This window comes from Symphalangus syndactylus, chromosome 6 (genome assembly GCF_028878055.3).
Source record: "Symphalangus syndactylus isolate Jambi chromosome 6, NHGRI_mSymSyn1-v2.1_pri, whole genome shotgun sequence".
NCBI lineage: Eukaryota > Metazoa > Chordata > Mammalia > Primates > Hylobatidae > Symphalangus > Symphalangus syndactylus.
The window spans coordinates 124,179,122-124,196,181 of record NC_072428.2 but is presented as its reverse complement, the minus strand read 5'-3'; the positions used below and the strand labels follow the sequence as shown (position 1 = coordinate 124,196,181).

The following is a 17,060-nucleotide window of genomic DNA, read 5'->3' as shown; positions in this document are numbered from 1 at the left end:
AGGTAAAATATACACATATAATTTACCATCTTTACCATTTATAGATGTACAGTTCAGTGGTGTTAAATACATTTATATTTTTTCCCTTCATTCCCCATATTTTAATTTTATACATTTTAATTCTATGTATTGTTAAAGCCATTGCTGTTTTATGTAGTCAGCAACCGTTTAGACTTACTCATGTATTCAGATTTACTCATGTATTACCCTTTGTCTTGTTCTTCATTTTTTTCTCTATCTATAACACTCTCTATCTGAAATCATTTTCATTCTGCCAAAAGAAAATTCTCTACTGTTTCCTTTCATGTAGGCTTCCTGTGAAGAATTCTGTTTCTTTGTCTAGAAATACCTTTAATTCACCTTCATTTTTGAATGATATCTTCACTGGGTACAAAATTCTAGGTTGGCAATAATTTATCACCTTAAAGATACTCTTTGTCTTCTGGCTTTCATGATTTCTTTTGGAAAATCAGCTGTCAACCTAATCATTATTACTTTTCTTGAAAGTAATTTTATCCCCTATGACTGCTCTTTAGATGTTTCCCTTTGTTTTTAATTTCAGTACAATATGATTTCAAAACAAATACGTGTCTAAGTTGGGTTTTTAAGATTTATTTAATCTATGGCTTGATGACTTTTATCAGGACCATAAAGTTTCAACCATTATTTCTTCAAATCTTGTTTCTGTTCCACTTCTTCTCTCCTTTTAGGATTCAATAACATATGTTAGAACTTCTCACGTTTGCTTTATGTCTCTTACTCACTCTTCCACTCTATTTCCCATCTTGTTATGTTTCTAAGATTTATTTTTCTTATCAACTTTTCAGTCTATTAATTCTCTCTTTAGCTGTGTCTAATTGGGTATCAATTTCAGTTACTGTTTCCCCCCAGGTTTTATGATTTCCATTTAGTTATTTTTTATTGTCTCCACTTTTGCTGAAATTTTCATTTTTGTCTTATATCTTGGCCATTATAAATGCAGTCACATTAAAGTCTTGCTTTGATAACATCAATGCTTGGAGGCTTCAAAATATGTATTTAATGCTGCCAAAATCTGAAGGCTCTTGTAGGCCTGTTTCTATCATCTGGGGATTCTGTTACTTTTAGTTCATGTTTTCCCATGTCCGTATGTGCCTAGTTATTTTTCATTATGCATTAGACAGTGTATTTACAACATTATTTATATATATTTTTTCTGCCATGGACCTAGGGACATCTGGGATCTTTTGAATATAATTTCAGAAATAAGAGTACTTTAACTGTGGCTCCTATGAAGTCCTGACTTCTTTTTGTTCACCTTTACTCCAAGGTTGCAGCCCTTAAGTTACCAACCTAAAGAAAGCATCATTCACTAAGTTTACCTCCTTGATGGACCTCATACTTTGATGTTATTGTTCTAGTTCCATAAGACTCTCAAAGTGTCAATTCAGCCCTCAGCCATGTCTACTTCAATTAGCAGAAGTCCATAGGAATAAGTGGCCTCTGGTACCAAGTTCACCTCTCAGTATCATCCTCCCCTAATTCCTGGCCAGATAAACTTTCACTCTTCTGTTTATTCTCTGATCCCTTCAAGTAGATATTTTTTTAATCCATATTTTCTAGTTGTTATCAGCAGGAAGGTTACTCCAAATTACCAGGTCTGCCTTTAGTGGAAGCAGAAGTCCAATTAACCACTTTTCAGGTATCTGAAGGTTCTTAGTGATACAGGGATGCTGATGATCCCCCAAAGGAGAGCTGCTGTTCTTGAATATAAAGAAGTACAGTTGAGGGCCTGAGCCCTTCCTCACTCCCTGCCTACTATCACCGCCATAGCGACAACCATTTGTTCTGTAGTCAATCATTTACAAAGAAGTTTCATGTGCCTTTAACACAATGACATTGTAAGATAGGTATTATTATTTCTCTGTATGTACTTTACAGAAGAGGAAATGGCATCTCATAGCAGATAAGTGGCTTTTGTAAGATCACCCAGTAGATGGCAAGGCTGTCACATTATTCAAAAGTTAGTGCATTTTTCCTCTTGGGTCAAGAAGCCAATAGTTAAATGGAAATAGAGGAAATAGAAATGAACATAGATGAAATACACACATAAACATGTACTTACCCAGCTAGTTATGACATGTGCCATATGTGACTACCAAGAAATAAGACTGGTTTCCTTAAGACACACACAAAACCAGCCTCGTTATTTTGTAATCACAGCTCACACACGTCATTGCATGCGATGGCCAAGGGAAGAGGAGAATATTAGATTACAGAGGCAGTATAGAGAAGGCCTCATGTACACAGTGAGTTTTGAGGTGGATTTGAGCAGGAGAGAAAGAATGCAATCTTTAACATAAGTGGGAATGGTGCTTCAGAGAAACAGAACCAGAAGAACACACACACACACACACACACACACAAACACACACACACATTGGAGATGGGAATTTCTACCTTGTCCATCACTGTCAAAGCCCTCATAATAGTTTGCAAAAGAAAATATAAACACATTAAATGTACACTTAAGACACCAAAAAGCACAAAAATGCCTTTTTTCTTTTGGATAATTTAAGATAAAGGTTTTTGACAGAGACAGCTGCAATTACTTTCTTGCATCCACTAAAAAGTTCCAAAAAGACATGGAAATTTACCTTGGGAAGGTAAGATGAGAAAAAACAACAACTTCTTAGGGTTGCAGTGAGGGGTATGTGAAATAACCTACACAAAAGCTCTTTCTCAATTATAAATGCTGCATAAAGGCAATGTATGTTCTCTAACACACATCATAATGTCTCACTGAATCTTCTGTTATGATGGTCTTAAAAAGGTATGTTGCTTGTTTTGCAGCATTGTACCAGCTGTGCAAAGGGTTAACAACCTGTGAGATCTCCTAAAATTGTGATAAATACTTGCAAATTCCAAGAGCACTGAATTCATAATCGTTAAAAGAAAAATGAGGCACCAAACATAATCTTAGGTGAATTCACCCATATATATGACAAGAGCAATTCAATATTATATTTGCCCTAATTTCTTAAGAGTGAATCTGTTAGTTCTGAGGGGATTTGATTTGCTTTTCTATGAAACTACCTTGTTACATTTGTATTTCCTCCTAAACTACTAGCACTGAGAGGCAAAGACACCAGAACCTCAGGGCTCTGCAAATTACTACCATCAGGGATCAGTAAACGCCACAGTGCTGACACTGGACACAACACATGCTCCACACTGGGTTCCAGATGCTGTGGATTATGGGGGCTGCTCAGTTTCTCAGGGAGGGGCACTGCAGGCAAGGAGCAATCTGGTGTAAAAGTTCATGAAACTCTTTCCAGTAACAGGTGGCCTGGGATATTGGGTCCTTTCCCCCATCAATCATCACCAGGGTGGCCCCTTCCACTCTCACACTGCCTTTTTATCCTCTCCTCTCTCCGGTTTCCCCATACTGTCTTCATTTTATATTAAAATGTTACGGCTGAAGCACAGTTAAGAGCACAGAGTGGGTTTTTTTTTTTTTTTTCCAGTTCTGTTCCCCTGTCCCCAGCCCTTAGTACCTTATTGCCCTTGACCACCACTTTTTTTTTTTTTTTTTTTTTTTGAGATGGAGTTTTGCTCTTGTTGCCTGGGCTGGAGTGCAGTGGTGAGATCTCCGCTCACTGCAACCTCTGCCTCCTGGGTTCAAGCGATTCTCCTGCTTCAGCTTCCTGAGTAGCTGGGACTACAAGCACGTGCCACCATACCTGACTAATGTTTTCTATTTTTAGTAGAGACAGGGTTTCACCATGTTGGCCAGGATGGTCTCGATCTCTTGACCTCGTGATCTGCCCACCTCAGCCTCCCAAAGTGCTGGGATTACAGGCGTGAGCCACCGCGCCCAGCCGACCAGCACTCTCTTTAATTAGGCCCCAACATTTTCTAACAGGTGATATTTAGATTGGACATTTTTTTTTTTTAGCTTTTATTTTAAGTTCAGGGGTATATGTGCAGGTTTGTTAGGTGAACTTGTGTCATGGGGGTTTGTTGTACAGACTATTTCATCATCCAGTTATTAACCCTAGTACACATTAGTTATTTTTCCTGATCCTCTCCCTTCTCCCACCCTTCACCCTCTGATAGACCCCAGTGTGTGTTTTTCCCTTCTATGTGTCCATGTGTCCTCATCATTTATAAGTGAGAACATGTGGTACTTGGTTTTCTGATCCTGCATCAGTTTGCTAAGGATAATGGCCTCCATGTTCCTGCAAAGGACATGATCTCTGAACACGTTTAAATAAACCATGAATACCCATTAAGTGGAAGAGGGGTGCAAGTCAATGGCGTGTGCTTCTGCCTATCAGTGTGAATCCAGCTGTGCATCAGGACAGCCCACCTGGGAAATGGGCTGCCTCTGAATGTCAGGGTGCAGGCTTATCACTAAGGAATAAAGACAGACAGGATTTAGTGGTCTGAGGGTTTGCACTCTGGATTTCCATGTCCCAAGTGGACATTAAAGAACTGATATTGTATTTGAAAGTCCAAGAAGCATCAAGCCACACCATCCAAGAAGGCTGGAATACCAAGGGCAGAAGAGAAAGCTGTGGGCTGATCTGGAAAGAGCTGGATTTCCCAGGACCAAAAGGACAGAGAGTGATAGGTTCCTCATGCAGAGGGAGCCTTACCTGTTGACTTCTACCCACTGCCTTAGGTATAGCAAGATCTCAGGGGTAGGTATAAGAAAAAAACCTACTAGTTAGCTGGGCTCATTGACTCATGCCTGTAATTCTAGCACTTTGGGAGGCTCAGGTGAGAGGATCACTTGGGGCCAGGAGTTCAAGGCTAGCCTATGTAACATGTCAAGACCCTGTCTCTACAAAAGAAAAAAATCAAAGAAAAAAGCTACTAATAGTAGGAAAAGGTAGGATATGGAGAATACCAGGGCCACTGGCTCAGAATGGGATTTAGTGCCTTAGATAAGAAGCATCCCCACGGTAACCATGGTGGTTATGAGGCTAGAGGCCCTTCTGCAATTTCCCAGGATGGTGTAACCCTCGCGATTCTTGAACTTAATCCAAATATGCGGAGTGATCCCCATTTCTAATGACATTTTATTTCCCACAAATCCTGGTGGGATGGGAACAATTCCAGATTTCATTGATTTTGGATAAATATGACTTTCCTACTCTCAGTATCATGGAACAAATTCATCTTATTTATAGATGTTTAGTGTGCACCCCCCTACCCCCTGCTGCCTCTGAGAAGCCACAGCCTGAGCCACAAGTCATGCCTTCTGCCCTGCCACAGGTGACCACACAGGCAGGCTAATATGACCGCCACAGCATGGCTTGAAAAGTCACACTGGGCTGGGTAGATTCTTCTGCCTTCAGCAACTTGAATTAAAGAGATGGAAGGAAGTTGCTGGGAAGAATGAGCACAGAGCCAAGAGGCCTAGACAGTTGGGGCTGGATGTTGCACAAGAGTGTGCTCAAGCTAGTGGGAGCAAAGCCTGTGGGTGAATGGAAGAGGACAGCCAGGAGAGGGAGGGCCACCACATGCAGGAAACAGAAGCAGAGATAGTGTTTCTTGCACCTAGAACACCCAACAACTATTGTGACTCAGTAAGAGTAAAATGTATATAGCTATACTACATCTGTATATGCCCCAGCCTAAGACTTTTTGCCTGAAGTAATCAGTAATCAGTCTGATTCTTTCGACCACTGAACACTGCCAATAGTTCTGACTTGATGCAACTATTTGTTTAGCACAGGCTATCCTTGGCGGGGCGTGGTGGCTCACACCTGTAATCCCAGCACTTTGGGAGGCCGAGGCAGGCAGATCACCTGAGGTTGGGAGAGCCTGACCAACAAGAGAAACCCCATCTCTACTGAAAATACAAAATTAGCTAGGCGTGGTGGCACATGCCTGTAATCCCAGCTACTTGGGAGGCTGAGGAAGGAGAATTGCTTGAACCTGGGAGGCGGAGGTTGCGATGAGCGGAGACAACACCATTGCACTCTAGCCTGGCAACAAGAGCAAAACTCCATCTCAAAAAAACAAAACAAAACAAAACAAAAAACAGGCTAGCCTTAAGGAATCACAAACAAGGAACTGACAACCAAAACAAAAAAGTTCTGTTGCTTTTGCAGCAAATTGCAATTGCAATTAAGTCTCTTTGTATTCCCAGATCATCACATAAAAATGATTACAGATGGAAAACAAGTACGACCTAATCTGAATGCAGTGCCAATTTTGCATTCAATACTCCTGTGCATGCTGCTTTCTCAAAACTTTCAGAGAATTAAGTTGGGACTAAGTGATGTGACTGGTTTAAGAAGTGCTAAGTTATAAAACATGGACTCTTTGGGTGGACTCACTTTTCAGGCTCAGCCCAAGAATACTCAAATTTATACCCTAGCAACAAAGCAAGTTTTCCCTTGAAATACATCTTTCACTGCATTAATTTTCTTGTAGTGCTTTTCTATTCCTACAAAATAGAAGATTTGAATGTCAGAATTTTCACTGGGAGCCCAGGAGAAAGGTACTCACAGAATCTGATATTGAATATTCTACCTTTAGAACCGGTGTCTATTCTCAGGGATGTACAAAGAGTCAAAATCCTGTCTTCAGCTGACACTAGTGAAAGAATAATTTTGGGGAAACTTATTAGTCTCAAAATATTAAATCCCCTCTTTGTCTGACATTGTATAGAGCTCAGTTGTTGCTTCACCCCTTCTATCCCTCCCTTACCGCTGGTGTTTTTTTGGCTGAAAGTTTGGCCCATAATTTAACAAGGTAGTTTCTGTCTGTAGAGTGCAGGAAATCACCCATATTCGAAGAAACATACGTTGTAGGATGCGCTTCAGATTTCAGGTGGGATGTCTTAGCATCTGGTAGGAAAAAAAAAATAAAGTTTAAAATAAAAGTCATAATATAAAGGAAATTTCTGAAGTGATAGAAATGTTTTATATTTTTATTTACCCAAACATAACAAGCTGGATACTTAAAGTCTGTGTATTTCAACTTTAAAATAAAATAAAAATATATCTTAGAATAAAATAACTCATAATAATAAAATCAGCCTATAATACCGAATAGATATATCCTCCGAATATACCCAATACTTAATCAATTGAGGCTTATAAACAGAATCAAAAGAAGTAAGACATGTCAAAAACAGTGGCTTCTAGATATTTAATTGAAAAATTACCCTTATAATGACTTTTCATTTGATGAAAGTCCAAAAGGCTAAAAGGAAAATAAACTCTGCAATGCTAAGAGGCTTTGAAATAGAATGGAATGATGAGGCCACTGTTTAACAGAATTTATTCATAAATAATATCTAATATTTCCTTTAAGATGTTAGAATGTTCAGAGACCTAGAATATAAGAATACTGTATAAATTTTTATCACTGCTCATTCACAGAGGGCTAGGAGTAAATAGCTTTGGCTATATGGGAGCATCAACACTTTCTGGAGTATTGCTTTTAAAATGCTAAAATCAATGATATCCACATGTACCTTCAGTCAATATGATGGACTGAGCAGAAGTGGAAAGCTACCCCCACTCAAAGATGAAAAAAATACTAATGTATAACATAAATTTGTTTTGTTTTTAATACATAGTAAGGCAGAAACCAAGAAAGAAAATTTTCTAGGTGCTACAAGTGTAGTGAAGACTTGAAGTCAGAGGAGTGGGAATTGATGCTAACAGGTCAGAGGGCATCAGGGGCTGAAGTCTGAACACATGGTATGAGAGGGGAAGCCACAGCCCCTGCATGCTTGGTATACAAGACCTGACTTGGCCAGGTGCAATGGCTCACACCTATAATCTCAGCACTTTGGGAGGCCAAGGTTGGTGGGACGATTGAGCCCAGGAGTTTGAGACCAGCCTAGCCAACATGGTGAAACCTCATCTCTACAAAAAATACAAAAATTAGCCTGATGTGGTGGTGTGTGCCTGTAATCCCAGCTAATTAGGAGGCAAAGGTGGGAGGATAACTTGAGATCAGGAGGTAGAGGCTGCAGTGAGCCATGATTCTGCCACTGCACTCCAGCCTGGGTGACAGAGTGAGACCCTGCCTCAAAACAACGACAAAAAAAAAAAAGAAGGAAGAAGGAAGAAGGAAGAAGAGGAAGAGGAAGAAGAAGAGGAAGAAGAAGAGGAGGAAGAAGAGGAGGAAGAAGAAGAAGAAGAAGCAGAAGAAGCGGAAGCAGAAGAAGAAGAAAGAAGAAGAAGAAGGAGAAGAAGAAGAAGAAGAAGAAGGAGAAGAAGAAGAAGAAAGAAAAGAAGAAGAAGAAAGAAGAAAAGAAGAAGAAAGAAGAAAAGAAGAAAAGAAGAAGAAGAAGAAGAAAGAAGAAAAGAAGAAGAAGAAAGAAGAAAAGAAGAAGAAGAAGAAAAGAAGAAGAAGAAGAAAGAAGAAAAGAAGAAAGAAGAAAAGAAGAAGAAAGGAAGAAAGAAGAAGAAGAAGTAGAAAGAAGAAAAGAAGAAGAAGAAGAAGAAAGGAAGAAAGAAGAAAAGAAGAAAGAAGAAAGAAGAAGATGACAAAGAAGAAGAAGAAGACCTGGATTGTTTGATAAGTTGACAAGTTGGAAAAGGGGTATCTGGAAATGTCAGTCCACAGATGTAGGGACTTTGCCTAGGGACAGATTCTTACCAACCAGACGATAGAAACACCTGTGGGAAATCAGACTCTACTTTGGTTTGGAATCTGAACTTGAACTCCCCCTAAATTGTGTGGCAATCCCAAACCAATAACACAAGGTAAAAGTTGTTGCAGACAAGTAAAAGTATTTAATCATGGTAAGGAAGTCTAAAGTTCCACCTAGCCCCTGTCTTGAGAAAGGGAGCTTGAACAGATGCAACAAATGGGTGAGGACTATATCCAAAGAATTTCAGGTAATAGAACAATCTAGAAAGGAATATTAAAGAAACTGTGTTTAATCACAAAGTGACAAAATGAGACAACTGTATGCAGAAACATTTAATTGAAACATCTGTTGAATCTCTGTGATAAAAGTCACTTGACCCATATTTATTGAGCACCTGCTATGTGCCGGCTGGTGCTCTGGATGCCGGGGATATAGCAGTAAATAAAAAGTTCTTGACCTGTGGGGATTACATTCTAATATTGGAGTCAGATAAATAACGCATTAAATGATGTGAGGTAATGACAAGTGTGATGAAGAAACAGGAAGCCGGATGAGGGGACAGCATGAGAGATGGCATGGTGGTCAGAGGAAGTCCACCTAAGGTGGTGACAGCTGAACAAATATTAAAAGGCATAAAGAAGAACAGCATTCAAACATCTAGGGGAAACTAGATCAGACAGAAAAAGTGGCTGGTATAAGAACATAGATGCATCCTTAATATAACTGCATCACAGTAAAGAATTCAGCACGGCTGAGGCAGAAACAGAGAGAGAGAGAGAGAGGAAGGAGGTGCCTCCTGTGCTAATTTGTCTTTTGGAGAAAACCCTTGTCCTGTTGATGTCACTCTAAGTATAGAGCATTAGGAAAAAGACTAGATGAACTGGAACCATATAAATAAGATAAAATTTAAAGAAATAAAAGCTATATTCACTGAAATAATTTCCATAGAATAGATCCTACATAATATATGAAAGTTTATTCAAAATATAGTTGTTGTGTCCAGGTTCCTTTTTCCAGTTTTCTAAGACATAAGCTATCTGTACTGTGGTGTAAACAAGTCAAGTTCCATCTGATGATATAATGCAGCTGTAATTCCAATGTCTTAATGATTTCTTGGCAACAAAACGTTTTGGGTAAAGATAATGTGTTTAGATTACTATTAAACTACATTGTAATACTACCACTTTAATGACTTGAACTCCTATAATAAAGAGTTTCATAGAGTTCTTAATATATTGTCTAATGTCTTAGTACATCAATGGACAAAACAGCTTACTTTCCAATTTAAGGAAAAAACCATAATTACCAATGTTATAACACCATGTGACAAATTTTCTTAATGTGATTTTATTCAAGCTATCTAAATTAAAGTCAACCTTGAGGCAACATTTTAAATATATATAAACTACTTTACAGTCCACAAAAAGAACCAAGTTCTTCAGTATATAGGCAGTTAAATTTATTTAAATACCTGCAATGAAGCATAAATGAATTTAATAATCCAAGGCAGATTTTTAAAGTTATTTTATGGATTAGTATCATTACAAATGCAGGAAAATATAAATGAAGTATCTGGAACAACTGGAACCACATTTCAAATTAATTCTAAATGGCTTAGATCTTTTATGTTAGACATACTCATTTGAAATCAAACAAATTAAAATAATATTTGTATAAAACATTTTAAAAGAATAAGCATAAAATCCAACCTAAACAACAAAAGCAGTAGAGGCCATGTACCTAAGAATAAAATATTTGTATGCATATTTAACATATAATCAAACAGACTAAACAGGGCCATTTACTGCAAAAAGGAAAGTTAAAAATAGAAGATGTTGATGATCTGGTATCACAGGCACGTAGCCAGGTCAATAATTAGTGATGAACCTACCATTTGGGGGTCAGGTTATAAATATTTTGAAAAATAAAAATCTCTATTTTAATGACAAGTGTTTCTATATTAATAAGATTTCTTTTATAGCAAGGCAATTTAGTCATTCTCCTGTCCAAAAATATGACTGATTACTTTTCAATATGAGCTTCTGACATTTAAATAAAACCTTGCAAAAAAAATGTATCAACACTAGAGTTGATCTCTCTTTGAAAGCACTTAGAAATGGATGACTTGGAAACAGGCTTTAATTTTTAAATAAAAGTCCTCAGATGCACAGATGACTTCAGAATCACTTATTTTTTTCCCCACTCAAATGGGGCTTTGTAATCCCAGCACTCTGGGAGGCCGAGGCAGGCGTTCACTTGAGATCAGGAGTTCGAGACCGGCCTGGCCAACATTGGCAAAACCCCATGTCTACTAAAAATATAAAAATTATCTGAGCATGGTGGCATGCGCCTGTAATCCCAGCTACTCGAGAGGCTAAGGCAGGAGAATCACTTGAACCTGGGAGGTGGAGGTTGCAGTGAGCTGAGGTCATGCCACTGCACTCTAGACTCCAGCCTGGGAGACAGAGTAAGACTCCATCTGAAAACAACAACAACAACAAAACCATATAGTGAGGAGTTTTTTTTAAACAAAGAAAAAAATCACAAGAACAATTCATACCTACAGTGATTAAATGCATATATACATATGAAGTAATTACCTGTAAAATTAAAATCTCTAAAACTCTTGATACTGAAATATGTAGCCACAAAAAAGAGCTTAAAAGGAAACACAATAATCCGCTATTGAATTTTAAATATTTTTAATATGATAGATAATTTGTAGTAGAAAATTAAGACAAAAGTTTAGTTCATTAGGAAGTGCTATCACAAAACTAAAGGTGGCAAAATAAGCTATTTTTCTATGACAGAATTACATCTTAAAAGTCTTGTCTATCTGTGCTTCTAAGAAAATAATAATATCAACTAGAAAAATAATAATTTTGCATAGTATGCGTAATTTTCCATAGCAAAATAAACTTGTAGAGTAGAAAGTTATCGCATAAGTCCAAGGAAATACAGTAATAATGTTGTAAATAGTCATGTTATATATGGTAAAGTGAATACATTTATTAAACTATACTAACAGTGAAGTGCTATATTCCTGAGTGTCTAATCAAATGAATAATTAGTTATTTAAACAAAAACAATTTCTATATCAAGAAAAAGGAAAACATATACATTTACATTCATAAGAGCAAATAAAGTACAAAAACGTTGTTTTCCAGTAAACTTCATACATTGTAATGTCTTCAGTGGAGGTGAACTAATAGGTCAATATTTGGGCCTTGCATCAAGAATGTTCCTAGTAAAACATAGAGCAATAAAGCCCAGAATTCAAAAAAAAAAAAAATGGATGAGTATATAATGAAGTAGTTACTTGACACTTTAAAGAAGATAAAACACATAGAACAGGTAAATTTCAAGAGTGGAAACTTGCTATATATGATCTGTATTAATATAGCAGATTTTTGGAAAGAAAAGAGGAAAAGGGTAGCAATGATTGGCAGGAAGCTTCAATACACGCTAAAGATTTCCTTTCCTTCAACTAACAAGTTCAAATAACTGTATCTCTGATGGGATTGCCACCCAATCCCACACCCTAAGCATTATCTTTACTTGCTAAGGGCTTATCCTTCAAGAATAACCTTTTCAAAGGTGTTACTTCATTGCTCACTTTCTCCAGCAAAAACATTCTCTGCCTTTCTTCACTTTGCTTTTCTATTTTTGTCCTAGGACACTGAGGGTGTATCGATCTGCTAATTGTAGAAGCTGGTCTTTGTCTCAACTGAGCCACAAAGAGAAAATAAAATATCTACTATCTGGACAAGTGACTTGACAGCATTTACTATCTAACCAATCTGAAACCCAGAATACAAATGATCTTGATTTTATCAATAATGAAATCATAGTAAAAATAACAGATAGCATTTATTGAGCATGTACTATGTGCCAGGTGTTACTACAGGTCTTTTATGTGTGTATCACATGGAAATTCATAATAATCTCAGAATTGATGTTTCCCTACTCACTTCTCCAAACTGCAATGCCTCCTATGAATGCCCATTGAAGAACCTCTTGATTTTCGTAATATTTTGCTCAACTACAGTTTCTTTCCAATATTATTCTAATTTTAAGTTCCTTAATTAAATCAAGGTTGTCAATTTTTAAAAAAGGATTTTCACAAAGACCATCTCCTTTACCAAATATTTCCACCCAGTTTGAACAGTATCATCCTCTTTCAATGAACGGGAAAATGCAAACTTTTTTTGCTGCTTTCATGTTAATATGAACAAACACTACTCATAGAAGCATTTACTGTGTGCTAGATATTGTTCTGGGTGGTTTTCAGTATATTAACTCATTTAATCCCCATAAAAATACTGAGGTAGGTACTATTATTACCTCCATTTTATACATTAGAACTCTGTAACTTGCCCAAGGTCACATGGCTAGATTGTAATTCAACTGGAATTTTCAAGGATTATTTTGAATTTTAGTGTTATTTGCAATCATGAATTTCTAAGGTTACAATCTGTAATAAAAGGTCTTTAGCTTTTGCAAATCATGACTGCACTCTCATAATCAGTTTTAAGATTAGTGGTTTGATCTTCTAACACCATTTATCTGTCATCAACACAAAGAAATGGTTAGGCCCTTCTTATCCTCTTCTCTGAATGCCTGGTCAATACCGAAAAGTGATTTCTAGAATTATGACTTTCAAATTGGACTACGCAATTAAATTCATTTACAGACATACTGTGCTACATAGTATATAAATAGTGCAATTATCTGAAGTGGAACTTGGGGTATCTTTTCATGGTAATAAGATGATTTTCGGGCTTGTCATGGAGCAAAAGGCAAGGAAGTAAGCTGATCAAGATTGTTCTGAAGTGCCTTTTTTTTTAAAGCTTTATATAAAACGTATGCATATGAATTTTGGATGTATCTTATCCTGAGCCCCAACATTGACAAAGAACATAACTGACAATACACCAGATCCTTGTCCCAGAGAAGAATTCAGCATAAATGATGTCAACCCATTCAACCTCACTTGAAGGCAACCAGAGCTGGGGGGCAGTCTGGTAACAGGCCTCCAAGTAAAGACAGCATCAAAGCAACGCTCTAGGGCACTCAGTGCAGGGTTTTCCAAACTGCAGGTTGCAAACAAAATTGTGAAATCAATTTAGGAGGCCACAACCAGAATTTTAAAAATTGAAATTCAGCACCATAGAAGATATCAGAGTCATCTGTCACCACAGTAAGGGTGTTTTATGACACATTTTTTTTTGCCAGGTGTGTATGTGTTTATTCAGTCATGATATTATAACATGTATACTTCTAATTATGGATCTTGGTCAATAAAACTTTGAAAGCCACATATCTAAGGAGTACTAAGTACATATAATTTTCTAAGCACTACATTTAATAAAACAGGATTCCTCATAACAAGCAAATGGAGTCAGTTGCAGTAAGTGGATCTTAGATCATAAAATGAACCTTACGTTTTAGCCAGTCCAGCTAATCACCCAAAATATGAAGACCTTCTGTAAGATTCCCATAACAGAGCATCTAACTTCTGGAGCCAGTCTGTTCCTCTGCAAATCACCTCTAACTCTTAGAAAGCTCACGATGTCAAATCAAAATAGAATGTAAGGCTGTTGCTCTTCAAAGTGTGTGTGTGTGTGTGTGTGTGTGTGTGTGTGTGTTTAAATTTAATTCTATATAACTTTTTCTGAATAAACATAGGTCATTGTAGAAAATTTAAAAAATACTAAAAAGCATAGATGGGAAAATAAAAATTATGCATAATCCATAATGCAGAGCTAATAACTAGAGCCATACTGGCTCTACCTCCTTAATCTGCTTTCTACTTACTATGCAATAAATAGTTTCCTCTAATTAGATATTCTTCTATGACATGATTATAATGACAACATAATATTCCAGCATATAGCTATACCATAACTTATTTCTAAAATCTCATTAGATAGCTAGATTATTTCTAGATTTTATCATAAAAAACACTGATATGAACATCCTTGCACATAAGTGAGTTCCTTATGATAATCCTCAGATTCGAATTACTAGACTGAAGGTATACAAAATGTTAAGGCTTTGACAGAAAATTGTAAAACTGTGCCCCAGAAAAATTGTGCCAATTTACTTTCTCTCCTGAGACATAGAAAGTGCATTTACCCACAGCCTCACCAACAATAGGCATTAAGTTGTTTTTCATCTGCCAATTCAGTACAAAAAAAAAGTCTATCCTGTTTTAACTTACAATGAGGTTAAATACTTTTTGACATATCTATTGGCCATTTTTATTTCCTCTTCTGTGAATTTCCCAATCATGCCCTTTGTTCAATTATCTTTTGAAGTTTTGGAAATAACTGATTTAGCTCTTGAAATATTTGAGGAAGGCTTTCATGCCGAGTGGCACTATTATCTCCATTGATTTGAATATTAGGTGCCAGTTTTCTTTAAAGGAGCTAAAGATGGTATTACTCTTGTAGTAACTATAAGCCACAATGGTTTTTTGTTCCTATAAAGATCACCTTGCTGAGCAACATATTAAATGGGAATAATAGGAACCTTGTAAATATAGATGGAAAATGGCAATTTTTAAACATTGTTATTCTACGTGTAAAAATCAGAGGTTTCCCTTATACCAAGAAAATCAATAATAGCACTAAAAACCTCTTGTTGATACTCATTTCCACTCCTTTCCTCTGACCACAAACAAAATGTTGTCCAGTTCCACTGAATCTGAGGCATTAGGAACATATACTACCAAAACAATAGCAGAAACACAAACAAGTGATAAAAAAAAATTTGGCTTATCGCTTCCCTTTTGTACTCTAATGGAAATGCAACCCCAAATGCCTTCAGGAGCCTCAGAAACAGGCGCCCAAAGAGGAAAATTATACATTTCTAAAAGCAATTTTAAATTTCGAAAATTCTTCACCTAAATGAGACATGGATAACTCTAAAGTGCCCCACACCTACCTCATAGAAAATGAGTAATTATCTTAATTTTCTTCCTCTCTTGCACAATCTGCCTTCTCCCACATGCAATCTAAATATTTACCTAATTTGACAATTCCTGCCCCCACAGCCTTATTTCAGGCCTAACCTTCTTTCCTGGACTACAGCAATAACTTCCCTGCCACTCCTCCTGCTTCCTGTATCGCTCTCCTCAAATTTATCCTCTATACCCCCTCCAGACAGATGCCTCTCAGATACAAATTCAGCAGCTCCCCATTGTTAAAGATCAAGTTTCCAAGCTCTTCGGTGTAGCACAAAAGGCACTTTGGATCTATATAGACCTGCATCTCTCCTGGCATTCGGGTCCTTAGAAGGTGCTATGCCTGCCCCTGCTTAGGCGTATGTGGTTCCTTCTTCTAAGAGAACTTCTTCTCCCCATCAGTCTGCTGACTATTCTGCAACCACGAAGACTAAGCTGAAGGCTGACCTTCTCTTAGGAGTGTTTCCTGATCCAATGTTTGTATCCCAGGCCGAATTCAGTGTCCTTCCTTGGTATTCTTATGACATCTGGAAAAGCTAACAAATGGATTTTCCTGTCTGTAGGATGCAAAATGTAGCCTAACACGCTGTGGGGCCTGCAGTTGCCCTAATCACATGGCGTTATTAATATAATGAACTCTCTTATCTGTCTTCCTTGATAAAAGACAAAGCTTCTTGAAGTATCCTCATCACTTACCCTTATCTAGCAACCATCACTGTCTGGCACATACGGTGTGCTCAATAAATGCTTGTTGGATGAATGAACTTTTAGTAAAAATAAATACACTTTTAGTAAAAATAAATAAATGGTATGTTTTCTGCAATTACTGTATTATTTTCATCATGGACAAATCAGATAAATCAGAGGGTAATTGCTGGCATTAGATAAGCTCTTCATTTTGCAAGAGGATTTCTATATCCTGGATTTCTAAAATATCAGTTTCCTCTACTGCCCTTGAAATAACATTTGAAATTCATAGTTTCGTAGACACCTCTCTTTTGTGTAAGATACCTTTACACAGGCATTTAGTCATCAGTTACATTTTTAAATATGAGATACCAAACACAGTTTAGCATGCTGCTGTGTACACAGCAAGTGCTCAATAGATATCTTGTAGCTTTTTAAGAGTCACATCTTGGGTTGTCCGTTTCAGTCACAATTATCCTCTTTTTGGGTGGAGTATAGTGTCCATACATAGGAGTAGGTTCAATAGGTATGTCTAAAGGTAACCCTGGTCCCTGCCAGAGTAGATTGGTTTAAGAACGAGTGCCTAAACCAAGCTAGGCCAACAAGACTTTCTCTGGATTAGGATTAATGAACATTCATTCAAATTAATCCCTTTACAGTAGTGGGAGCTTCCAGAGGTAAAATCAGATATGGGCTTGAGAGCTGCTGGTGGCCATGTTCCCCGCCATGTGCAGAAACTGATAGAGTCATTTGTAGTCCAAAGAATGAAGCCAACATGGAGAAAGAAACAGAGATGAG

At 37.3% G+C, this 17,060-nt stretch overlaps 1 protein-coding gene across 9 annotated transcripts in view; it reads right to left on the bottom strand.

Annotated features, from left to right (window-relative positions):
- Positions 1-17,060, bottom strand: part of LRGUK (leucine rich repeats and guanylate kinase domain containing) — a 202,209-nt gene that overhangs the window by 46,591 nt on the left and 138,558 nt on the right. For all 9 annotated transcript variants that reach the window (XR_010121604.1, XR_010121603.1, XR_010121605.1 and 6 more), the window contains exon 16: positions 6,706-6,845. Coding sequence is in view for 6 of the 9 variants with exons in the window: in XM_055284068.1 (XP_055140043.1) it covers positions 6,706-6,845 (140 nt within the window). In the remaining 3 variants the exon portion in view is untranslated. The remainder of the gene's footprint in view (positions 1-6,705; positions 6,846-17,060) is intronic.